Raw genomic sequence first — 26790 nt, forward strand, 5'->3', positions numbered from 1 at the left:
TATAAACTCAACTCGTCGTGTCTGGAGGACGAAGAATACCGAGTTGCATCCCAAGAACACCATACCTACTGTGAAGCATGGGGGTGGAAACATCATGTTATGGGGCTGTTTTTCTGCCAAGGGGACAGGACGACTGATCCGTGTTAAGGACAGAATGAATGGGGCCATGTATCGTGAGATTTTGAGCCAAAACCTCCTTCCATCAGTGAGAACTTTGAAGATGAAACGCGGCTGGGTCTTCCAACATGACAATGATCCAAAACACACCGCCAGGGCAACAAAGGAGTGGCTCCGTAAGAAGCATTTGAAAGTCCTGGAGTGGCCTAGCCAGTCTCCAGACCTCAACCCCATAGAAAATCTGTGGTGGGAGTTGAAAGTCCGTGTTGCTCGGCGACAGCCCCAAAACATCACTGCTCTCGAGAAGATCTGCATGGAGGAATGGGCCAAAATACCAGCTACTGTGTGTGCAAACCTGGTAAAGACCTATAGTAAACGTTTGACCTCTGTTATTGCCAACAAAGGTTATGTTACAAAGTATTGAGTTGTATTTTTGTTATTGACCAAATACTTATTTTCCACCCTGATTTACGAATAAATTCTTTACAAATCCTACCATGTGGATTCATGGATATTTTTTTTCACATTCTGTCTCTCACAGTTGACGTGTACCTCTGGTGCAAATTACTGACCTCTGTCATCATTTTGGGGGGGGAACTTGCTGACTAAATACTTTTTTGCCCCACTGTATATAGCTGGATAATGTATTGTTATTTTAGATTTTAACTTTTATTAACGTGGCTGTCATGAATTTTCGAATAACATACACAACGTGCATGATTTCTAATGCACTGTACAATGCGCCACACTTTTTAGTCAGAATATATTAGTTATTAGTTATTGAAGTAACATGCTTTCATATCATAATTAACATCGGTTTAAGTGGCAAGTTTTTTGTTGTCTGTTTGGAGTATAACCTGTTGCGTTCATAATGCACGACCCGAGGTGCCCCACATAACCGGCATGATTCATTATTGAAGAAAATGCCTTTTTTTGGTTTTTGACATTATCTATGAAATAGTTTAAATTTAACTTAATATCTGACTGTTTCTTAGTTTGAGACTACTCAGCTTAATTTTTTTTCTCTAGTTTAGTCGACTTGGAAATTAGTCACCAGCCATTCCTAGTTTAAATCGACCTCTGCTTCGTTTTTCCCCTTGATGCACTCGGGTGTGGACCAAAACAACCACACCGAGACCCTTTGTAGGAGGTGGCCTAAGCTGTTCATTTATGGAATGAATGTGATCAGAACTGATCCAAACCAACTATCAGATACCCAAATTTGAGATAAAAAAAACATCCCGTTGCCACTTATGCTTTATATTCAATGTTTTTAGAGCACTCTGTAACTATAAAATTAATTGCCCATCCTATTTAGAGCATCTTTTCAGTGGAATAAGTTGCCTTATGCAATTAGAGAATTGGCTTCTATTCATAATTTTAAAAATCACCTAAAAGCCTATTTAGGCAGTTTTTAATTTATTTGTAAAAAATTGTAGAGGGTAATGTCACTTGTAATGGAAATTGTGTATTTTGTTTGAGTGTTTTTTTTAATAATTTTTAATATTTACATGTTTACATTTTCAGAATTGTAAAACCTTATTGTGGATGTAAGAGCCAAATTATGTGGACATTTTTGCATCCAACTCATTGTGTAACATTTTATTTGGTGGTATTTGATGGTTTGGGCCCCAGGAAGACTAGCAACCACTGTTGTGGAAGCTAATGGGGTTCCTTATAAATAAACAAATAAACAAATGTGGCAAGGTACTATAAATGCGCAAAGGTCATATGCAATGTTCCCTCTAAGCTGCGCACATGCGCAATTGCGTACTGCTGGCACAGTCTCTGCGCACAGAAAATCTGCATTGCGCACAAAAAAAAAATCTAACCTGAATTGCAATTAAAATTATTACTGTTTTGCAGTGTTAGTCAGTACGTGACTGGCGGCTCCCATATGGGATTAGAACGATGCCACCTTATCCCATAGTCCAGCCAATGATGTGATTCACATTCGTATATACGCAGCTAATCAATGTGGTTGACAGGCTATGACAGCGTCCTTATGTGCGACACCGGTGTTTTAGCTAGCAAAGCGGCGTGGCTGATGTGGAGTGAAGCCACGTTAATGACAACGTGTACAACCATTGGAGATGTGAGCAGGACAGACGGAACAATTGACGGAAAAAGTGTGGACTTTATACCAGTTTTTAAATTGTGTTGATAGGTCACGTAAAACCAGAGTTATGATAAAAATATTTGCAATGTTTGGTTTTTTCCTGAATACTATCGTTGTTTATATTTACTGCGGGAAGAAACCGTAAAAACAGCGTTTTATAAGGAAAACGCTTGAAAGCAAAAACAAAACCAAAAAAACTCCACCCTTTCCTATTGGTGGAAAAATGTACCATGTCGACCAATCAAAAAATGATATGGCAACATGGCATTTAGATGTTTAGGAAGGGGGGAAGTTTTGGAGTGACGGCGGTGGTTTGAGATTTGCAACGTTTAGCGCAAATCTTGTGTAGTTAGTGTGTAGTGTAGTCCAAGGGTGTAGATTTGGTTTTGGCATTGGTGGGGACGGATGATTCAACCACCAAACCCTGCCCTGTTTCTTTTTGTTTTTCCCTTTTTGACTTTGCTTCTTGATAAAAAAAAAAAAAGGAGAAATATACTTGCCAACATATGCTATTCTATATGCTTTTAAACCATTTAAAATTACAATTCATCTTTTTATATGTGAATTATATAATGTTAAATTACAAAATACATGCAGTCACACATGTGCACCACCAAGTCATCATTAGGGATGGGTACCGGTATCCGGTGCCATGATGGCACCGGTTTCGACATAAACGGTAGTAACCAGACTGAAAAGCAGCGCACATTTCGGTGCTTTATTTCGGTGCTTTTTTTTCCTGAGATGTCATACACTTTAGATTCTAGCCAATCATTTTACCTTTGCAAGCGTAGTAGGCGGGCCCAGGTACGTACGTTCTTTTAGAGCAGAGCTACAGATTAAAAATGCCCAAGGCGAAGCGGTCAAAAGTCTGGCTGTACTTCACAGCAAAAGATGCAAACTCAGCAGCCTGCAATAAGTGCTTTAAGGTGATACTGTGATACTGTCAAAGGAGGTAACACCTCAAATCCGATGAAACACCTGGCGACGCATAGCGGGGTTTTTTAAAAGCCGAGAAATGCACCGTATTTGATAGCTTGCTGCGAGACCTCACACAGAGCACATCTACTGCGGGTGTGGTGCCTGTTATCGGTCCCGGAGTTAGCAACATCCCCCAAAAACCCGAAGAGGAGAGTCCTGGCCCCTAGCCCTGCCAGTGTAGCAGAAATGATGACGGATGATGATGGCAGCAGCAGCCGTTCTTCTCTGCGTGAGTAGCTTAATGTTGTTCGTGTGTAATTTACGTTGAGTAGGCTAACCACGTTATTACATTAATGCACGTATGGTGAACTAGCAAACACCGTCGTAGTTACATGCGGATGTCTTCTTGTTTGATGGCAGATACTCCCTTCACCCTGGCAAAAAAAACTTAAATGACCAAAGAAAAAGTGGTAAACAGCTAAACATGAGAGGTTTTTGGACAAAGTTTGTGTTCTTCATTCTTTAAGCACCGGTACCGTTTCAAAAGTACCAGTTTGGTACTGGTATCGGATAAAACCTAAACGATACCCATCCCTAGTCATCATCCAATTTCACCTGTGATCTTGTATCACCATTCCTCTCTGAGCTTTGTGTTGGTTCTTCTGTCACCTGACAAATAGGACATACATGACAATAAGAATAAAATGTGTAGCTGCTTCAGTATTTCTGTCAATTTGTGCAGATCTTGACTCATCAGTAATGTTTGTAGGGTGAGTGCATTTTTAACTACCTCATGATATTTTGTCTCAAAAATTAACCCTATGAATATATCAGTACCATTAGGATGAAATCATTGTGTGACCAAAATTTTAACGTTAGACGTATAATTTCAACAGCCTCTGTAAACTAATATCCTGGCTTACTCGATGCTGCCGTTTTCTCTGACAGTTTCAATCAAAATTAGAAATGCTACTCTGAGACTGAGATAACTAATACTGCTGCCTGTTGTGCAGTTAGTTTCCAAAATACATTATTCATGGTTACATACAATTTTAGACTGATGTGGGCCAAAGCCTAGCATAGCCTGTAACGTTATTGTGACGGACACATTTTATGAGTGAACTTGACTTTAAGCGACTTACAGGTTTCTTTGAAAAATACTTTCTTATATCCAGGTTCTTCCTTTTTGCTGTCATCCTCCTCTCCTCCTTGCAGGTCCTTGCAGCGCAGGCTTGCTGCTGCTAAAACTAAACAGAGCTCCCTGAAAGGCACAGCCAATCACATTGGCCATATTAGTCACACGAGGTAGGACTCCAGTAGAGAATGTAATTTAACTCTTTCTGCACCGCTGGGTGAATGAGACGTTGACAGATCTTTTTTTTTCCTTTCTATCGGTTTTGCTTTTCTTTACTCAAAGAGACCAAATTATTGGTGGGGACAATTCAATAATAGCTGAATATTGGTGGGGACATGTCCCTTCCGTCCATGCCAAATCTACACCCTTGGTGTAGTCAATAGTTTTGTTGTGTGTGTCAGAACAATGAGGCGACTGCTGAATGTTACAGCAGTTACAGGAGTGATACATCTCCTGTTGTCAGGCCTGCAGGTATCAGGCTGTTGTTCTCCTTTATCTCATAGTGGACAGAAATTATTTTTTGGAGTGGCACAAATAATTTGTGTGGCATCAAATTTGATGCAGAACAGCTGATTGTTCTGTAAATAGTTTGAAATGTTTATTTAAAAAAACGTCTTGGCTGCATTTTTAGATAAACAGCTGAAAAAAAATTTTTTTTGCAAAACTCAGTTACTTTTTTGAAGAAGTAACTATATAATTAATTGCCCAACATTGGTCATTATATACTGTACTTTGCAGACAGAGAGTTACAGGACTCTCTCCCAGACCACAGACTCATACTCATAATACAAGTCAGAGCTTTATAAAAAAAAAAAAGAAAGAAAGAAAGTTTTGTTTTCAAAATTGGAGTTCAAGTTATTTTTACTTCCAATAGTGTTAACATACTACACAGGTCATGAACAAGATTTTTTAAATTTTCATTGTAAGTGGGCTAAAGCACTTAATTAAAAGTAGTATAACATAAATGTAAATGCTGTAATTTGATTATTTTAATAAACCATGTAACTTGGATGGATTCGATGCTGGTGTGACCACAGTGCACACGTCTGCTGTCGCTCACAGTGGTCCAAGGGACCGCTCAGGGAGTTTGTGTGTTTGCTCAGACACATGAAAAATTAGAGGGAACATTGGTCATATGGCCTAGCAGCTAGCTGTGAAATGAACATAAATTCTCTATGTTTTTCAATAGTGTTATTGGGTAATACCCCAATAACACATCAATCCTTTGTGGCGGAGGGGTAAAAATATCAGTAGGCAGAACAAGATTCTGGAGTTTCCAGATGGTACTCTAATTAGTCTACAGCTGAGAAAAAGATTTTGTGAAATGTATGGATATTTTTCATTTGTGACACCCACGTTGTAGGTATGGAAGTAGGGGTGGGTGATATATCAAATATACTCAATGTATCACAACCTTTTTGACATACGCTGGTTAAAATGGTTTTATTGTAACCATCCACTATAAATTTCAATGACACTATTAAGCTGTCTGCAGGTAATTCACTATCAGTTTTTTTTCCCACATGCTGTGAATGCATCATTAATCCTCTCCCAACTGGAAATATTTCTACCTGGCATGCATGTTTATATACTACCAGATAGGGAAAAATATGTAGACAGCGGGAGTTTCAGGGAATGAGACTCGCTGTAATTTGGATTTCACAAAGAGGACGACAAACAAAATGTGGTCATTTGCAAAACATGCTGTAATACTACTGCCACTAAAGGTATAGGTACCACATATTTATCCCAACAGCTGAAAAGTCATCCACTGTAAAATGAAGAATGTTTTAAAGTCCGCATATCAACCTCTCCCCACACACCAAAGAAAACATTAAATAATTCTAGTAATAGTTCTTTTGTTTCTGTAATTTGAGACATACTGTGACAGTACTGTCATTGTGAAAAACCTCTGTGTGCAACTGATGGTTAAAAAAATGGTTAAAATGAAACATTTCAATTCATTCAGATTTTTCGTATTCAAAGTAGGAAAAAAATATTGAATTTTTGATTGAGTATACCAATCCATTTTAAGCACTATATGATTGAAAATAAATAATTATTTTAACATATCATAATATGTATCGTGTATCATGATATAGCCAAAAAATATTGTGATATTAGATTTTCCTCATATAGCCCAGCCCTATATGGAAGTTTAAAATAAAACAGCATATAAAAATATTTTATATATTTTATTTTCCATTACTGTGAAATACAGCTAGTATACCATTCAGAAATTGTCTTTGGATATCTATTGCAATGCATTTTTTTTTTATTAGTGTTTAAATATGGAACTTTAGATTACGGCTTTTTTAACATATATTTTACTTAGTCAATACACAAGCATTTAGTGTATCTGTCCCAAATTCCAGATCCAGGTTCAATTTTGAAAAATTTCAAACTTATGTCTTTCAGTTTTGTTGAGTTCAACAGATGAAAAAAAAGCCTGAAAGTAGATGAAAGGCCCATTGTTCAAAGTATTTCATATAGGAAGCTAAAATTTCACAGCAATCGTTATATATGTCCAAATTTTAAACCATAAAATTTACAGCCAAAGCAGTGACGGGACCAAGAAAATGTAATGATTTGAGATGGATTGACCCTAGAAATGTAATGCAAGGTGAAAAAGAACTGGCCTTGAATTGTGTATAATAAGATGTGCACTAGTAGATAAATAATGTGTAATAATAATGTGTGTTTTTCCATATACAAGACAAATTGTGTTCCACAAATATAGTCAGGTCAAAAAAATAAATAAAAGTACACATACAGACCTGTATGAACTGTGGCGTGAGGTCAGCTGTGAGGAGCCAGTCCTCCAGTCTTGGGTACTGAGCGAGAGCTTCAGGTCTTTCTCCTTCTGGTATCCTCTGCCTCAGCTGTAGCTGTGTCCACATGTACTTGGTCAGCTTCACCTATAGTGGAAGGCAACAAATACAATGTTTCACTCACTAAGGCACATAAAGAAGAAGATAAAGTCTGATAAGTATTATGCTCCAGTGACATAAGCAGTATAATGGAACAACTTTAACCTCCTAGGACCTGGTGTCCACATATGTGGACATCACATTTTGGGTTGTCTAGACCAAAATACTAAATTTTGCTCTACACTTATCCTGCCACTGTTCTATCGAAATTTAAAACGAATGTCCTCATATGTGGATCTCATTTTTCTCAGAAAAAAAAATCAGGTAAAAAAATAAAACTCAGGTAATCCTTGTTTTTACATTCATCAGGTCCCAATCAGCCCAAATAGCAAAGAGAAATTAAAATGCATGCCATGAAAGAGTTCGGGTCTAAGGAGGTTAATGTACAGTCGTGTCAGTGTCCAAATATATATGACCTAAGTGTTGTTGTTTTTTTTTTCTCAGCTTTCATTTAATTGTATCCACATTTAAATTGGATGAAGGGTTTTTAGGAGTTTCAGCTCCTTAACATGTGTCACCCTCTTTTTAAAGGCACCAAATGTAATTGGATAGTTGACTCAAAGGCAATTTCATGGGCACGTGTGGGCAATTCCTTCATTATGTCATTATCAGTTAAGCAGATAAAAGGCCTGGAGTTGATTTGAGGTGTTGTGTATGCACTTGGAAGATTTTGCTGTGAACAGACAACATGCATTTAAAGGAGCTCTCCATGCAGGTGAAACGAGTCACCCTTAAGCTGCAAAAACAGAAAACACATCTGAGAAATTGTTACACTATTAGAAATGGCAAAATCTACAGTTTAGTACATCCTGAGAAAGAATAAGAAGAAAGAAAGTGTTAGGTTTTGTATTGTTGATTGTCATTTATGCTTAGAAATATTTAACCATATATGCTTAGAGGTGTATAATCAATTGTGTAGTGATAGGATGTGTGATCTTTAGCAGGCTGCAAAGGCTTGGTGTGCATTCCAGGAATGCACACCTACATCCTGGGAGCATGGGAAGAGGTCGTACCTTGTTTTATTGTTTTGAGAAACATGAAGAACTTTGCCTACTTCGTGTCTTGCTTGCTGTGTAATTATATTGTCTTCAACGTTCCAGCGAATAGGTTCAAGCTACAAACCTATCATTAATAAAGAAAGAAAGAAAGAAAGAAAGAAAGAAAGAAAGAAAGAAAGAAAGAAAGAAAGGAAGAAAGAAAGGAAGAAAGGAAAGAAGAAAGCACTGGTAAACTCAGCAACACAAAAAGACAATACCAGTGGATGATCACAGAATCATTTATGGTAATGAGAAACCCCTTCACATCAGCCAGCCAAGTGAACAACACTCTCCAGGGGGTAGGCTTATCAATATCCAAAAAGGAAAGACTGCATAAAAGTAAATACAAAGGGTTCACCTCAAGAATAGAAAGGTTACACTGACTTTGCTTACAAAACAAACAAACAAACAAAAAAAGCAACATCTAAAAAAGCCAGCACAGATCTGGAAAAACATTCTTTGGGCAGATTAAACCAAAATCAACCTCAACCAGAATGATGGCAAGAAAAAAGCATGTTGAAGGTGTGGAACAGCTCATGATCCAAAGCATACCACATCATCTGTAAAACACAGATGGCTTGAGCTTGGTGCTGGCTTGAGCGTAGCACTTGGTGCTCCTCCCAGCCCCCATAAATAAACTTGTGTTTATTGATGATGTAACACAGGACAGAAACATCCAAATGAATTCAGGTTGGTGTTCAGACACATACTGTCTGCTCAAATCCAGCTAAATGCAGACAAATTAATTGGGCGGCCTTTCATAATACAGATGGACAATGACCCAGAACATACAGCCAAAGCAAACCAGGATTTTATTAAAGCAAAGAAGTGGAATATTCCTTCCTTACAAAGAAATATGGATTTTTCATATTCCTTTGTAACTACACCTAATAGCTTGGGTACTCATTTTAATGAAATTAAAATAAGCAGTAGCTAAAGGGCAGGTAGGACATATTTTAAATTTAGACCTGTGTATCATATCAACCATAAATGTCAAGTAACGCACATATGTAAAGCAGTAGTAAGAAATGACACAGACCAGCCTGAGGAAATCCCCCTGACTAGTGGTCCACACCAGACATCTGCTCTTTAACGGTCATATCAACTGTTAAACCGAGTGTGAAGTAACTGATGTCTCTGACATCACTGGCACACAGCTGATGATGCCCACCAGTACTGTTCCATTGGAAGAGACACCTCTTTGGACGCTTACCCTAACCCTTAAATGTTGCTTGTAGTGAAGCAACAGACACAAAATATAGTAGCAATCAGTGAAGCGAGCAAAAAGCTAGTTTTATTATACTAAGCAAGAAAAACGCAGAGTGACAAATAGTAGAAATACAAAATGCAAGAAAAACAGGGAAAAAGTACTGTCTGCTTCAGGCCCAAATAAAAGGGAGAGTTTGATGCACCATTTGATGCACTGATCAAGTATTACTTACAGGAGAAGCAGGTGATTATGTGACAGAAGGTCTACAAAAAACACGCAGAGGTGGTACAAATGCAAAAAATCCAAAACGTTTGAAGTCCAGTGCGATGTTTCTACAGTCTGTCATCTAACTTGTAGAAGATTTTAGAGCACTTTACGCCTACTGACATCAAAATGCTGACATTCTTTTCCAGCAGGACTTATAAGATCCCACCTTCGCGGTTCCAAAACTATTAGCAAACAGTGACCCCTTTATTACTGTGCTTAATTGACAAGAATCCCATGAAAAACACCCAATTCAGATTATAAACAAGCTAAAACCACTATAAGAGAAAATTGGGCTTAAATAGTACATTTCCAGTGGCACAAGCTGATTACCTGCATCCTGGAATATTAGGGGCCACATTAAAAAAAACATATATCGCTCATCTTAGAGATGAAGTCGAAATTCTGAGATTAACGTCTAAATTTTACTTGAGAAAAAAAAAGTCAAAATATTATTTCGCGAAAAAAGTCAAAATGTACTGCTGAAAAAATGTTGCAGAATCTGCATCTGAGCAGAAGAAGAAAAAAAACAAAGAAGAATTGCAGGGGACACAGAACGATGAAGACAACGATGAATTAACTTTCTTATGAGACCTAGCCTTAATCTAAAAGTCTAATCATTTTACGTCAACAGATCTAATACACCTACATTGTTCTAGGATAAATCATCTATGTGGTTTTGTTCACACATCCATCTGTGCACTCTGACATCTGACAATAGTCATCTGAAAAGATGCACAAAAAAAGAGGGGGGTGTGCAAACGAATCTGTTCAGACAAGATAAAAGAAAAGGTACAAAAAGGTCAGAAGGAGGAGGAAAACTTCTAAGAGGAAACAGAGTGGAGAGAAAAATGACAAAAGAGAAAGCAAGAGACTGCAGTTGGGAAACCACATGGGGCTTTCCAAACTCTAATCAACACTTTACAGACTACCCTATTCAGCCACAGAGAAGAGCCTTGCTGTGGCTAAATTGTTCCACTATATTAACTGTGTTCAAAGTCCCCTCAAAATCTACCTTTGCAGAATTATTTTAACTGAAATTCCAGCAACAACTGTCAACTGTGATCTGTATATTGGCTTGAACAAACAATAACTTGACTTCAGATGAATAAAAACCTACCAACAATCTTATACATGTTGTATATCTACAATGTAAAGTGCCTTGAGGTAAACGTGTGAATTTATGCTACATAAATAAAATTGAATTGAAATTGAATTCAGTATTCGCCAAAGGAAAGGGAGAAAGAGAACGACCAAAGTGATGAACAGACAGCGTTACACCAACTGTAAACACCTTTGCCCTATAACATGCAAGGCCAGCCAGACGAGGAACACGTCCTTCTTCTCCTCCCACTGTCTTCCAAGTCAGTTGACTTTCTTGCCAAACAGGCCTTGCTCATAATGCGTGGGGAGAGCCACAGCTAAATTTAGCCTCCTGCTACACATACACACAAGAAGCACTTGGTGCTCCTCCCAGCCCCCAAGAGAGTGAGCAGTAACAGCCACTCTTCAGTTGCACCGCATATCCACATGCACACAAAATATACTGAAAAACTCAGACCAGCCCATCTGGTACCATCTTGATCTTGAGCTGGTCAGTTAAGTACCAAAGGGTTTTTTTAATCAGTTTAACTGCTTTGGTGTTAATGAAATCAACAGGTGCACTAGAGGGGCAACAATAATATAACCCAAACCAAAACAGGAATGGATTTACTTTTCTGACTGAAAGGGTCAGTGTCACTACTGCATGAGGCAACACCTGGACCCTACAGAATAGGTAGTCCAGCGGCTCCAGGATGGCACATCAATAGGTCCCAGAAGATTTGCTTTGTCTTCCAGCACAGTCTTAAGAACATGGAGGAGATTCGTGGTAGAAGGTCGTTAACCCATCAGCAGGACATCTGCTCTCTTTTATGCAAGGAGGAAGAAGAGAAGCACTGCCAAAGCCTTACAAACATCCATTCTATTCATTTTATATAGCGCCAAATCACAACAGGTGCCTCAAGACACTTTATATTGTAAGGTTAAAAACTTACAATAATTGAGAGAAAAAATTCCCATTTAACAAGAAGCAAACCTCTAGTAGAACCAGGCTCAGTGAAGGGCAGCCATCTGCCACAACTGGTTTGGGTGATGGGAGAGAGACAAGACAAGCGGTGTGTTAGCAAATAGACAGTAAGCAAGCAAGCAAACAAGAACCATTCATGGGAAGCCGCCAGCAGCTTACTGTGAGCTGGTTCCACAGACAACGGGTCTAAAAGATGAAGAACCTGCCTCCTAGGAACCACAAACAAGCCAGCAGTCTGAGACCAAAGCACTCTGTTAGGTGATGAGCCCTATGCACATTAAAAGATGACGGGACCTGGAGGAACGCACTGCGGAGTGGTAGAAGCAGCGCAGAGCTAGCAGGGCCAATGAGAGAACGTGACTGACTGGTGTAACGACTACTGTAAAGAACTCCCAACAAAGGCTGCCCTATGTGTTGTGCTCGTTCAATAGTAACCCATACATGTTATAGTGGTAGCCACCTGTCTAGCACAAGCCTTGCCGTCAGCGGAGGCATCAACTGGGATGGTGGCTGACCTCACCGCCATGCATGATACAGTGCACCAGTGCCAGCTGGAGAGACTATGATACCAGTCCAAGTGCCAGACAAAAACACTGGAAGGCCTGGTTGCTCGGGCTGGCTCCTCTCCGGCACCTATGCCGCTCCCTCCAGAAGTGACAGGGACACTCCACAGGATGTGGGAGGGAGATGATCCCGAACATTCTGCTAACATTCGCTACACCCACCGGGACATCGGTGACCAGTACTAGATATCTGTTTCGTGTGTCTTTCATCACATGCATAACATCCCAGATTACATAGCGAGACCACCAGGCTCTCCGTGGATTGATGTTGGATCTAGAAGGCAGCACAGATGGAGGTGGAAGAGGAAGCAAACAGGCGTCGTGCTATGGCTAAGGAAGGAATCACACAAGCCACCTCTTCTGAGCCTATATCTCTCCAATGCCAGATCCCTTGTGCATAAAATGGATGACCTGCAATTGCAAAAAGCGGGAAATCGCTAAATTCATGACTGCTGTGCCTTAATCGTCACGGAAACCTAGTTTCACCCGGGAATACCCAAAAGCTTGTGCAACAATGGGGCAATTATAAACAGACACTGCTCCTCGAACCTCAAGTACATGTCCGTAAGATGCTGGCATTTTTTTTCTTTTTTTACCAAGAGAACTAACAGTAGTGATTATCACAGCTGTGTACATTCTACGTGATGCCAGTGTAAACATCCAACCTGCTGAATACCATTAAGGAACACCAGCGTCCCACCCTGGGGTGATTTTAATAAGGTCGACATGAAGACTGTATTCCCAAAATTCTATCAGCATGTCAAAAGTCCCACCAGGGGAGAGGACACTCTAGATCCTGTCTAGCTCTCCCTCCTGTTCTCACCAACCTACACCCCTTCAGATGCAGTCCAGGCCTACCACAAAGACTATTACAACCTGTCCTGGCCTGCTTCACAAAGACAGACTAGAACATATTTGAACACTAGGACCTAGAAACATTCACAAAATCAGTACTGGACTATATCAAGCTCTGTATCGGAAATGTGACTGTGGACAAAAACATTTGGGTTTTCCCAAACCAAAAACCATGGATGACCAGCCATGTCCGCACACTACTCAAAGCCAGTACGCTGTCTTCAGGTCGGGCGACAGAGCTTTGTACAGGGCTGCTCAAGGTGATCTGAAAAGAGGAATTAAAAAAGCCAAGACAGACCATAAAAGAAGCATAGAGTCCCACCTGTCCAGCAACAACACATGGGAGGTGTGGCAGGGCATAAACCACAGAGGCTGTGCTGTGAAAACAGAAAACCTGAGTAGCTGGCAGAAGATTAATTGTTTCTTAGACAGCTTTGAAACACCACAACACCAGCCCTCATCTGCTTCAGCCATGCTACCATCCTCACCCGGTTCCTGCACCACTCCACTCACTGTAAAGGAGCAGTGTCCTCAGGACGTACAAACTGGACTCCAACCTGCTGCTGACCTTCTACCGCTCGCCCATTGAGAGCCTGCTGACATACTGCATCACAGTAGCACAGCTGCACTAAAGAAGATAGAGTGAAGCTTCAGAAGCTCACCGGCTGCCCTCTCCCCTCCCTGATAGACATTTATTCCTCCCGCTGCCTCAGCAGAGCAACAAAAATCATCAAGGACAGCTCCCACCCTGGTTTTGACCTGTTCAACCTGCTTCCCTTAGGAAAGCGCTGTAGGTGCATCAGCCCAAAGACTGACAGACTTAAGAACAGTTTCTTCCCAAAAGCCACAACCACTGAACTCACACACGCACTGACAACACGGTTTCACCCCCCAATCCCAATGACCCCTATATACAGACTACACAACTACCATCACCACTTAAGTTGCATGCAATAGCCCACACTGTAAATATATAACACTATTTTTCCCCAGTTATTTGTATATTTGTACATTTAATATTTTTGATCAATATTTTTGTTCATATGTATATAGTGCTGCAGAACTGTGCACCTCTGCACCCCCACTTTCTTTCCCACCTGTCTGCACTGAGTAGGAGGATGCTCTGTAATCTTATTGTACATGTGTATAGTGACAATAAAGACATTCTATTCTATTCTATTCTTCTACTCACACCCAGTTGTTGATTACAGGATATCTGCTTTGCACGTTTGAGAATTATACCAGGGAGTCAAGTACTTCTGATTTGAGACTTTTTTCCCGAGGTGCCACATTGTCCATGGTTGTATGCAGTAAAGAGGTAACACTTTTAACAAGATAATCGACTTTTGTGGGAGTAGAGTTTAGGTAGCTGATCTGCACTGCTTTGAGACATGGTACTGAAGTAGGTAATGGTGGAGGAATTATATTCTTAAATTTAGTTACAGACACTTTCAGAAAGATATCTGCTATAATGAAATGTATTCCCAACTGCTGTATAATACATTATTGTAAAAGTAAATGTTATTAAGAAATGATTAGACAAAAGAAGGTTTTCAGGGAAAAGGAAAAACAAAATGACACTGAATAGGCCACTGGTGCAAATGTCTTTGAACAAACAAGCAGAAACAGACTTCATGAGGATGGCCTGAGGGCCTGATGTCCTCCAGTTGGCCAAGTGCTCACTGCCTGGCACTATGGAGCGAGGCTGGCATTTGCCATAGAATAGCAAAATGGTTAGGTCCACCCTGTGCTTTTCACAGATGAGAACTGGTTCATTTTGAGCATCCGACACTTTCAGGTTGCATCTAAGAATGTCCAGGAGCTCCCCCAGGACACAGACTGTCATCTCATTAAGAGCATGCTCCGACGTTGTCTGGCATGCATGCAAGTACACAAGTATATGGGGGCAATAAACTAATGAGTACCATCTTGAGTTGCTGTAGTGATATTTCGACAAAAGACTATTGTGTGTGTGTGTGTGTGTGTGTGTGTGTGTGTGTGTGTGTGTGTGTGTGTGTGTGTGTGTTATACCATGTGCTGTAGAATTTTTCATACAACCCAAACACTGTAAGAGGATATGAGAGATGGACATAACACAAAATAACAATGCTCAGTGGCTAGTGCAGCTAAGAGCAGGCCATAGCAACCTCCCTGAACAGGGTCCAGTAACCGGGACGGAGACGGCAAGCTGGTGTTCAAACCGTGGGACCAGCGGAACGACCGGAACAAGTTTGTGGACAGCGACGCAGATGCAGACAGCCAAAAAACAGGTCTCAAATATGAAAAATTGGAAAGCACGATGCTCAGATATTATTCACAGCTACTGGCTAAAGAAGTTAACTGCACTCCATGGATGAGATGCAACCAGAGTGGGCAGACAGTCCTGATCCCTAAGGATCCTCAGAAGGCACTGGTCTCATCCAACTATCAGCCAATAATGTACCTCACCACAACACACCCACATAGCAAAATTGGTATGGCCCAGATCTGGCCCACACAATGTGCTTACACATGGCCCACATACCGCAAAGAATGACGGCCCTTTGGTGGCCCAGATCTGGTTTGCCAGATGTGGCCTACACATGGGCCAGCACAAGGCCAGTTGCAGACACACTGGTGGTCCTGTGCTGGCCCAGAACAGTTTCAGCTCTGGCCCCAGATGTCAGCCTAATGTGTACCTTAATAAAGCCATGTAATAACAACATGCACAAAACTAACATGACAAAACTCTATTCAGACAGGGAATGGACTGATTCTTACAGAGTGCTTTTCTAGTCTCCCGGATTACTCAAAGTGCTCTATACTACATGCCACATTAACACAATCTCTCTAAACTGAGTGCCTCCTAACTACATTCATACACATTCACACTCTTGACATGCAGACTGGCAAAGCCAGGGATTAAACCACTAACCTTCCAATCAGTAGGTGACCTGCTCTACCTCCTGAGCTACAGTCACCCACTGGCAATGATGAGTAAACCCTCACTAGGTTTTGGATAAAGTGTACACTCACAAACCAGTCAAACCTGCATTTAAAATATTGGCTACCATAGCTGTATAGTATTGCAACATGGCATTTGGGTGTTCTAACTAAAATAGGAAAATAGGAACTAGGTCTGGGCCATATCATACCGTTCACGGTAATACCGGTATAATGTTGAACAACGATAAGAAAATGAAATATGGCGATAGAATATGGGTAAAACTGGTTTGGCTTCCGTCCGTCAGATACACAACAAAGCACTATTTTTGGTAGAGCATGCTAGTGGGCCGTCGTTATTACCATGTTTTTTGGAAAACACAGCACACTTAAAATCAATCCTTTGATTTTTCTTAAAATCGACAGTGCCCCTTATAATCCCGTGTGCCTTATGTATGAATTCTGGTTGTGTTTACTGACCTCGAAACGATTTTATGTGGTACGTGGCGCTCGAAAATCTGTCAAATGTTTCAGTACGACTTTGCTAAGCTACGAAGCCGCACCGCTTGATGGATTGTCTAACGTAGGCAGGAGCCTCGCGGAGTGATACGTACTGTGCTTCAACATAATATTACAGTACTGTGTGTGTATAACCTCTTTTTAAGTTTTGTGGATATTATACATGGTTATGCTGAGGATACGTCGGCCAATTTCCACCGGAAATGCCTTTTTGGTTAAACTGTCAGCAAGGAATTTGCATTTGCACTGTTACATTTTTATATAACTTTAATGCACATAAAAAACAGCTGCGTGTTTAAGTGAAAATACATTGATGGGGTTTTTTGGGGTTTTTTGCACTAATAAAGTTGCGGAGTTGTAAAGTATTTTGTCTAGTGTCAATTATAGCGTCAGTTATATCGTTATCGCATATTTTCAAATGTATATTGTGATAAATATTTTTGGTCTTATCGCCCTGCTTTAATAGGAACATAAATAATACCATCATTGCCAGACCTGGCCCACATCTGGTTGACATACACCCTGCCATGACACCAGTCAGTCAAAAGTACCAGCTTGATGCCGAATCCAGGGAAGACCTGTTTTCTATGGGCCTGGACCACATAAATAAAATCACAATCGAGCTATATATGGCATGCCATCACATAGACAGTGCCATGTATGCCAAGCCTGGCTCATATCTGGATGACATACGTCTTATCATGCCAGAAGTCAGCCAGCAGTGCCGGCTTGATACCAGATCCAGGCCAGACCTGCTTGCTATGTGGGCAGAAGCTCCTGTCAGGCATCATACTAGCTAAGATGAACAGACATAAGGCAGGGCTCAGAAGGGAACTGGCAGAAACACCTAGAGGGGCAAAACATCAGCTACTGGTAAAGTAGCTGAGCATTCACTGTAAGACCAGACTAACCAACCTATGCATCACCTGGATTGACTACAAGAAAGCCTATGACTCCATGCTCCCTGCATGGATCCTGGAATATCAGAACTGTACATGATCAAAGGACCATAAGGAATTCAAGGAGGAGCAAGAAGAGGAACATCATGAAAGGACAGGCCACTGCACGGTATGTACCACTAGCAAATAGAAGAAGTGACTGAGATCGAGTTGCAGGAAAACACTGGACTGTCACACAGCGACACCACTCATGGCAGCACAGGAACAAGCGCTAAGCAGAAAAGCCATAGAGGCTGGGTTCTACCGCACCAGGCAAGACCCCAGGTGCAGGCTGTGGAAAGATGCCCCTGAGACAATCCAGCACATAACAGCAGGTTTCAAGATGCTAGCAGGTAGCACATATATGGAACGTCATAACCAAGTGGCTAGCACAGTATATAGGAATATCTGTGCGCCTAGTATGACATTGAAGTCCCAAGGTCAAAATGGGACACGCCTCCAGGGTGGTTGAGAATGACTGGAGCTAAGATCCTGTGGAACTTTCAGATACAGACAGACAAACTGGTGATGGCAAACAACAGACACAGTAAAGGTGGACAAGCAGAGTAACGAAGCGTAATGATACATGTAGCTTTACCAAGTGATAGCAACATCAGGAAGAAGGAACATGAGAAGCCTGAGAAATACCAACAATGTGGAAAGTTAAGCAACAGTGGTCCCTGGCATCCGAGATCTCTGTCCAGAAGAGTGCAGTCCTACGAACAGCAAAGATACTACTACAACACACAGCTTGAGAGTCCTATGTGTGTAAATATACACATATACAATAATCCATTTTATATATGGGAACCTTAAAGACTATGAGGGACATTGTTATGCTTTGTTTAACCTCTGATAAGATTTTAAGAGTCACTGATGGTCTGTCTATTCTAACTTTCTGCACCGTACCAAGTATGAGCAACTAGTGCATTTATTGTGTATCTGGCATATTAGCAGCTCATGCAGCCATATACTTTGGTGGTAAATGGACTGGTTCTTAAGTAGTGCTTTTCTACTATATCTGAGCACTGAAAGCACTTAATCATACATTCACACACATTCGTACTCCAATGGATGCGTCGCAGAGAAACTCTGGTTTCATATCTTGCCCAACGATATTTGGCCTGCAGACTGGAGCAGCCAGGGATCAAACCACTAACCTTTGGATGAGTAGATGACCTGCTCTACCTCCTGAGCTACAGCCAAAATTCAACATACAATTTTATATGTGATTTGATGTACATAAATAATAATACAAACCTAAGTGCTAATTGCTGTCAAAATATTCACTTTACATCTTCAAGGATTTTGAGATCATTTTCAGTAACCAAAGGCAGCTCACAGTCACGTGAGCTATTAAAATGTTAATATTAAAGTGATTCCCTACTATTGAGTGCTAAAGTGCTAACTCAAAATTATTCTTTCTATAATATTATAAACTTTACTTTTTAAAAAAAAATTACTATGTAAAAGGCCCAGTGATGAATTATGTCATTATTTGGTGCTATGTAATGACATTTTATTTTTCCTTAGCTTAACAGAACTGAGCTGTGTTGAGCAAACTGGAAAGTTGGTGGCAAATGCAGGAATGGCTTTGCAGAAAATAAACAATAAGCTGCATATTGAGATATTGCATTTATTATCTGGGACACATAATAACTTTTTGTACCTTGGGAGGAAGTGGAGGAGTGTAGGAAAAGTACATGTTACAAATGCTAACCTCCTGAAGAGTCCTAGAAAGCCACAGTAGTGAAGACAGTGAGAGAAAATGACTGACAGGAGCACCCTGGACCCGAAGAAGCTACATTCAGTTCATCCTCATAATTTTTTGTTTGTTTTGAATCTGTGCTTTACCGTCTGTGGCATATGTCTTCGAAGGTTTTAAGAAATCTGCACTTGAAGCTAAAGTTAACTCCTGTGTGACTGCCCAACTTTAAATTCGAGAGCCCCACCCCATCCACCTCTCCCTTTCATAGTTATTATAGTCATATTAAAATATAATATGAGAGGGTAATTTAAAAAAAGAAAATAAAAATAAATAAAAACTTGCTGCAAAGTGAACAACCTTTTCTATGTCACGGAATCTAGGAGATAACATGGCGTAGCATGTCTTTAAATCGCGAATGCAATACAATCATTCTCTTGCTTTCAAAGAAGCAAAAGACTGGATAAACAGCTGGTAGAAACCTGGGTCACCTCTGGATCTTAAACGTACCTCTAAAGTACGGATCTCCCGCCGGGTGAAGTCGTTGGATGCGGCGCATCTTGTCCTAAGAGACAGGAGGCTGCTAATCGAGATGTCCACCAGATTCTGGATGAGTCGGCACTGGTGCAGAGCTTCCTGAGCTCCTGTTGGTTTCGACGTGCTGCTGAGGGCCGACCTGTCTCCTCTGTCCACAGCTCCGTCCATTCCACCACATTGGCGCGACTTGTGTCATAAACAGCGACCTGAAGACGTTTCGCACACTGCCGTCAGCGCTTCCTCCAAACACTGCATGCTTTGACAAGTTTCCGTGTTTGTACTTCAGCTGCTACTAGTGTTCAGTGTCTTTCACCAAGATATGTAAGAATAAAACAAATGCAGCAGCAAAACCTTCTCGTTTAACTTGTGTCTGTGTACTAGGAATAATTAATATAAAGTAGCCGAAGCTGCAATATGTGTATGTTTTGAGTGTATGTATGAGTTGGTTCTTCAACAGGTTATGTTTCCCAAATAACATGAAAACTTTCCCTGTTTTATTGTTGATTTGAACAAAAACACACCTAAAAACCAGCTTGTCTCTGTAACCAGCTTGTTCTTAAGGATAAAATTAAAACGAAAAAAAGTGGAGCAAACCGGAAACTGAGACCCTTCGCATTCAAAGTAAAAGTTTCAAACTTTTAACGTATTGCAACCTGACACATGAAAAAATAAGAGGAGCTACCCCCACCCCAAAAAAAGTACAACTAGCTTAAATATTAAATATCGTTCAAATGTTTTCGTCACTTTTGAAAAGCATGAATGACAGCGACCATCGGAGTGTTGTCAATGTTGTGATTTGGGTGGAATGGCCATAGACTGCAAATTAAAGTACCCACCATAAGCTCACACAAGCGATGTGTCGTGTCGGTCAGGAACAAAACAGCTCTAGAGCCGGCACTTTGAAGTGAACGATAGAATCCGGTTCCTGCCCAGGAATCGGATACGCTTTTTTCCCCTCCCCGCCCCCTGATTTTTACCCCGTTCAAGTCGTACGTGATTGGTCAACTACGTGACGTCGAGTGTCCGCTGCAAACAGGTATTGGTCCACTGAGCAGGAAGGGGGCAGGGGTTACAGACCCAGCACATGCACGCACACAGAAGCATAAGGGAGGTGCGAGTTTAAGAGAGTGAGGGTGAGAGAGAAAGAGAACAGCCACTGCACAGACAACAAGCTGGGAAGGTGAGAAAATGACAACAGGAAACGCAGTAAAAATTATTCTTCTCAAAGAGAATTTTTTCCAGACAGGGATATATTAAATATTTTAATCTCTTTTGTTGCGTGATTCTCTAAGTTGTTTCACTGTGAATAGTTACGTTTATAAATATATATGAGGTAGAGCTATGTTTTGTATGTTTTTTTTGTAGCACTCTGTTCCATGTTGAGTATAATAAGCCATATAAATATTAAACATTTGCTATTATATATGTTTTGTATATTACTAATTCAAATAAATTTATTACACATAAGTTTGTTTTTGGTAATGCATTTATTTAAGAATTCTCCTTTCTAAAACACTAGATGGCTATATTTACAAAACAGACTAAATTTTCTATTCAGTATGAGTTCACAATTGTGCTCATTTATGTGTGCATGGAAATATTCTTACACAAAATTACAATCCGATTCATGAAACAGCCACATAAGTTTGTTTTTTTTGTTTTGTTTTTTTTTACCACAAAAGAACAAAATAGGTCTTTCTTATATTAGTAAGGCTGAAATATTCTGAACCAAAAGGCTTGTGCAATCTGGCTACATTGTGCATATTATCTGCATACTGACAAGCCATTTCTCTGTATTATAAAATACATTTATCTTCAGGTGAATCTGAGAAAGAAGTGAATATCTTTTTATTGTCACTATACTCATGTACAATGAGATTAAAAGCAACTCCTAATAGGGCTGGGCCATATCATACCGTTCACGGTAATACCGGTATAATGTCGGGCAACGATAAGAGAATGAAATATTGTGATAAAATATGGGTAAAACGCACATGCGCAGTGTCTTTCTTTTCATACGCACATGGCAGAATGGTGGCGACGGAGAATGAGGAGGGTGAAAGCGGATCGTTGAATGAAACGGATGAACCAGAATTGGTTTGTAAAAATGCTGCAACTTCAGTGGTGTGGAACTGGTTTTGCTTCCGTCCGTCAGATACACAACAAAGCACTATTTTTGGTAGAGCATGCTAGCGGGCCGTCGTTATTACCGTGTTTTTTGGAAAATACGGCGCACTTAAAATCAATCCTTTGATTTTCCTTAAAATCGACAGTGCCCCTTATAATCCCGTGTGCCTTATGTATGAATTCTGGTTGTGTTTACTGACCTCGAAATGATTTTATGTGGTACGCGGCGCTCGAAAATCTGCACCGCACCGCTTGATGGATTGTCGGAGCATTATGGCTATCGTAGGCAGGAGCCTCGCGGAGTGATACGTACTGTGCTTCAACATAATGTTACCTTATTGTGTGTGTATAACCTCTTTTTAAGTTTTGTGGATATTATACATGGTTATGCTGAGGATATGTCGGCCAATTTCCACTGGAAATGCTTTTTGGTTAAACTGTCAGCAAGGAATTTGCATTTGCACTGCAAATTTTTATATAACTTTAATGCACATAAAAAACAGCTGCTTGTTTAAGTGGAAATACGTTGATGTTTGGTTTTTTTGCACTAATAAAGTTGTGGAGTTGTAAAGTATTTTGTCTAGTGTCAATTAGATCGTCAGTTATATCGTTATTGCAAATTTTCAAATGTATGTCGTGATAAATATTTTTGGTCATATTGCCCTGCTCTAACTCCTAACTCCTGCAGAGGGGAAGGAGTTGTGCACAGTTCTGCGGTGCTGTATACATTTTCAAGAATAAATAAGGATTTTATATACGGTGTGGGTTATAGCATGTATTTAATATTGCATAGTAATGATGATCAAATGCAGTGGGTAGCAGATATTTGGACAGAGAGAGTAATGGTATTGCACAGTACACATATTATACAGTACTTTCACAAGCATTCAACAGATTAAATATTGCATAGTCTGTCTATAGAGGGAAGTCCTTTGGTTGGCGGGTTAGACCAGCGGTCCCCAACCTTTTTTGCTCTACGGACCGGTTTATGTCCGACAATATTTTCACGGACCAGTCTTTAAGGTGTTGCAGATAAATACAATAAAATAAAACCAGTACCGGTACCAAAAAACAGAAGATTTATTCATAACACATGGGAAAAGACCCAGGGAAATCGAGTTAACGATAAAAACGATTAAAAAAATAACGCTGAAAAACGATAAAAACCATAAATTTCACACCCGAGCCTCAACTCTCGCGGCCCGGTACCAAATGACTCGTCAGCACCCAGGAGTTGAGGACCACTGGGTTAGACTGTGTAGTCAGTGCATGTATGAGCTCAGGGTGGTTATGGCTTTGGAAAAAGCTGTTCCTGAGTTTGTTAGGTTTTGTACTGATGCACTTGTAGCACGTCCTCGAGGACAGCAGGTTGAACAGGTCAAAACCAGGGTGGGAGCTGTTCTTGATGATGTTTGTTGCTCTGCTGAGACAGCAGGGCGGGGGGTGGGGTATAAATGTCCACCAGTGAGGGGAGAGGGCAGCTGAAGCCTCTCCCTGTCTGCCATGATGCACCTGCCGTACCATACCGTACCATGTCAGCAGGTTCTTGATGGATGAGCAGTAGAAGGTCAGTAGCAGGTTGTGCTTCCTGAGGACCCTCGTGAAGTTCTTGACCAATGCTGTGGTGCTGTTTGTCCATCTCAGCAGAGATGAGGACGCAGAGAAACGGAAGATGTGGACCCTTTCCGCACACTCGCCATTGATGTACAAGGCGGCTAAGTGGGTGCTGTGTAGGGACGGGTACCGGTATCTGACATAAACGGTAGTAACCAGACCGAAAAGCAGCGCACATTTCGGTGCTTTATTTCGGTGCTTTTTTTTCCTGAGCTGTGATACACTTTAGATTCTAGCCAATCATTTTACGTTTCCGAGGACAGTAGGTGGGCCCAGGTACGTACGTTCTTGTAGAGCAGAGCTACAGATTAAAAATACCCAAGGCGAAGCGGTCAAAAGTCTGGCTGTACTTCACAGCAAAAGATGCAAACTCAGCAGCCTGCAACAAGTGCTTTAAGCTGATACTGTGATACTGTCAAAGGAGGTAACACCTCAAATCCGATGAAACACCTGGCGACGCATAGCATTTTTTTTAAAAGCCAAGAAATGTGCCGTATTTGATAGCTTGCTGCGAGACCTCACACAGAGCACATCTACTTCGGGTGTGGTGCCTGTTATCTGACCCGGAGTTAGCAACATCCCCCAAAAACCGGAGGAGTAGAATCCTGGCCCCTAGCCCTGCCAGTGTAGCAGAAATGATGACGGATGATGACGGCAGCAGCAGCCGTTCTTCTCTGCGTGAGTAGCTTAACCCTCCTGCCATCCTTTAAAAAACTCACACCCATCACCCTAGGGACCATTCTCAGCCACGCCATAAAAAGACCATATATCCATATTTTATTCCACTTTAAATTAGCCAACCTTGTAAAACTACTTCTCCCTGAAATATTCATGTAAAGTTTTAATTATATTTTCGTTGTTTTAACCCTTCAAATCCCAGTGTTATTACATGAGCGCCCTGTGTTATAAGCCCCAAAAACCAAAAAACGAAACTAAATATTTCCACAAAAAACCAGTTGAAGTAATATGTGATTGTCATTATAAGTAGGCCTTTAGATGGACCAAAGATTGGCACCAACATACATTTTGACCTGCCATTATTTTTTTTGCATTTTTTTTGCAATTTAAAAATTAAAACTTCAAGGCCCTGAGTCTTCATTGACATCCAAGAAAAGAAGAAAAAATAAAATCATATGATGATAATTTGGGGTTGAAAAATAGCGTTTATAATGGAAGTCAATGGGCAGAAAATGGTCCCCAGGGTGATGGGTGTGGGGATTTCTGCTGCTCAGCCATTTTAGGCTGATTTAAGGAATTCACACTGGAATATTAACATTGACAGGTAAAAACTATCCTGTGGCAAGTTTGGTTATATTCCACTGAACACAGTGGAAATGGCAGCCATTTAACACATAGCAGTGGCACAAAAAGGTCCCAAGAAGGCAGGAAGGTTAATGTTGTTCGTGTGTAATTTACGTTGAGTAGGCTAACCACGTTACTACATTAATGCATGTAAGGTGAACTAGCAAACATCATCATAGCTACATGCGGCTGTCTTCTTGTTTGATGGCAGATACTCCCTTCACCCTGGCCATAAAGGCTAAAATGACCAAAGAAAAAGTGGAAAACAGTTAAACATGAGAAGTTTTTGGACAAAGGTTGTGTTTTTTCCATTGTTTAAGCACTGCTTCCAACCAAGAGTGATACCATATATGCCCCATAGCTGCAGAAAAGGCTAACATTGTTATCTTTTTACAAAAAAAACAGCCGAACATGAGAGGTTTTTGGACCAATTTTGTGTTCTCCATTCTTTAAGCACCGGTTTGAGCACCGTTTAAGCACCGGCACCGTGCCGGTGCTTAAACGGTAGTATCGGTAGTACCGGTTTGGCACCGGTATCGGATAAAACCTAAACGATACCCATCCCTAGTGCTGTGCCTCCTGAATATACAAGGATCTCCTTGATTTTCTTGGTGTTCAGTGCCAGGTGGCTTTCGGAACACCAGGCTGCCACCTGCAGGACTTTCTCTTCGTAGGCTGCCTCGTCTCTCTTTGAGATGAGTCCAGTAACTGTAGTGAGAAAAATATTACTGCCAGCTTTGCCCGTGCACGTAACTCCCACACCTGTCTCCACCTAGTGGGTGTGTTTACTTAGGTTTCAATATTTTATCTCTTTTATCAAGTGTCTATTTCGGTTTTTAGTGTGCTTTTTTGAAACAGGAATTATTTTTATTGACGGAGGATCCAATTATTAAATGTTGCTGTATCCTACTACAGAGAAGCCTTAATAAAGGAAGACCTACTTGTTTTTTTAGACAATGATCTAAAAAGTAAATTTTGTTCGTTAGAAGCAGCCTTGTTGGATTTGTTTTTTAACTTGGTAAACGGAGAATAAAGCCTTTTCATGTCTAATTGTGGAGTGGAGGACCTATTTGGTTTTTGCATGTTAGAAGTTGCTTTGTTGGATTTGTTTTACCTTGGGAAAACATAATGTGACTCTTTGACTGTGACTGTTTAAACAGCATGTCTTTTTCTCAAGTAAAATGTCCTTTTTATGGTTGTTTACTTCACCTGTTCTGGTTGTGAGCTTTGCATGAAATACTGAGGATCATGCGGGAAAATATACAAGAAGATAAAAAAAGAAAAAACAGAATACATATGTGCAGCGTGTGTAAACTCTGTGCAGAGCACATGCTACCCAGTGACATGGCTCATGAGTGTTTTATTCAGCCTACTGAAATGAAAAAACCTCGTTAAATTACATAATATATAATTTTGAGACCAGGTATCCCTGCTTTAAGCATGAGGCCAGTTTTGTCACGGCTAGCAGAGTGAGCCATGTGGAGGAATGAACCAGGACCCAAATGCAGGCTATCATGAACCAAGCTGCCAGGAACACACAGGCACAAATGTAATCTTCCAAAAAAATGGGTTTTATTATACCCCAAAAAGGACAAGGTGATTACAAAAATTCAAAATGACAAAAGTAAACTTTTTTTTAAATCAATCAATCAATCTTTATTTATAAAGCACTTTTTATATAGAATGTAGCACACAGTGCTTTACATGGTTAAAAGCAGCCCGCCCCACCCCACCCCATCCCGCCCTCCAATTCACTCCCAATACTCTCATTAACATAAGCGGTCATGGATACATACACCCCTACATCCTGGGCCATCTGACCTCAGGAATTCGCATGATAAGGTGGGGCCACGTTTCACAATGAACACACCCGAAACTCTGGCTGATTGGGACCCACACCCAGTTTC

At 40.6% G+C, this 26790-nt stretch overlaps 1 protein-coding gene across 2 annotated transcripts in view; it reads right to left on the reverse strand.

Moving 5' to 3' along the window:
- Nucleotides 1-20732, reverse strand: part of ksr1b (kinase suppressor of ras 1b) — a 56946-nt gene extending 36214 nt beyond the window's left edge. For both annotated transcript variants that reach the window (XM_085479065.1, XM_085479066.1), the window contains exons 1-3: nt 20677-20732; nt 19814-20046; nt 7070-7210 (exon numbers count right to left, since the gene is read on the reverse strand). In XM_085479065.1, the coding sequence (XP_085335191.1) occupies nt 7070-7210; nt 19814-20008 (336 nt within the window). In that variant the 5' untranslated portion in view covers nt 20009-20046; nt 20677-20732. The remainder of the gene's footprint in view (nt 1-7069; nt 7211-19813; nt 20047-20676) is intronic.
- Nucleotides 20733-26790: the final 6058 nt, after the last annotated feature.

The sequence above is a fragment of the Copadichromis virginalis genome, linkage group LG14, assembly GCF_057382275.1.
Source record: "Copadichromis virginalis isolate Kocher_CV1m ecotype Utaka linkage group LG14, C_Virginalis_male_GT1.1, whole genome shotgun sequence".
Taxonomy (NCBI): domain Eukaryota; kingdom Metazoa; phylum Chordata; class Actinopteri; order Cichliformes; family Cichlidae; genus Copadichromis; species Copadichromis virginalis.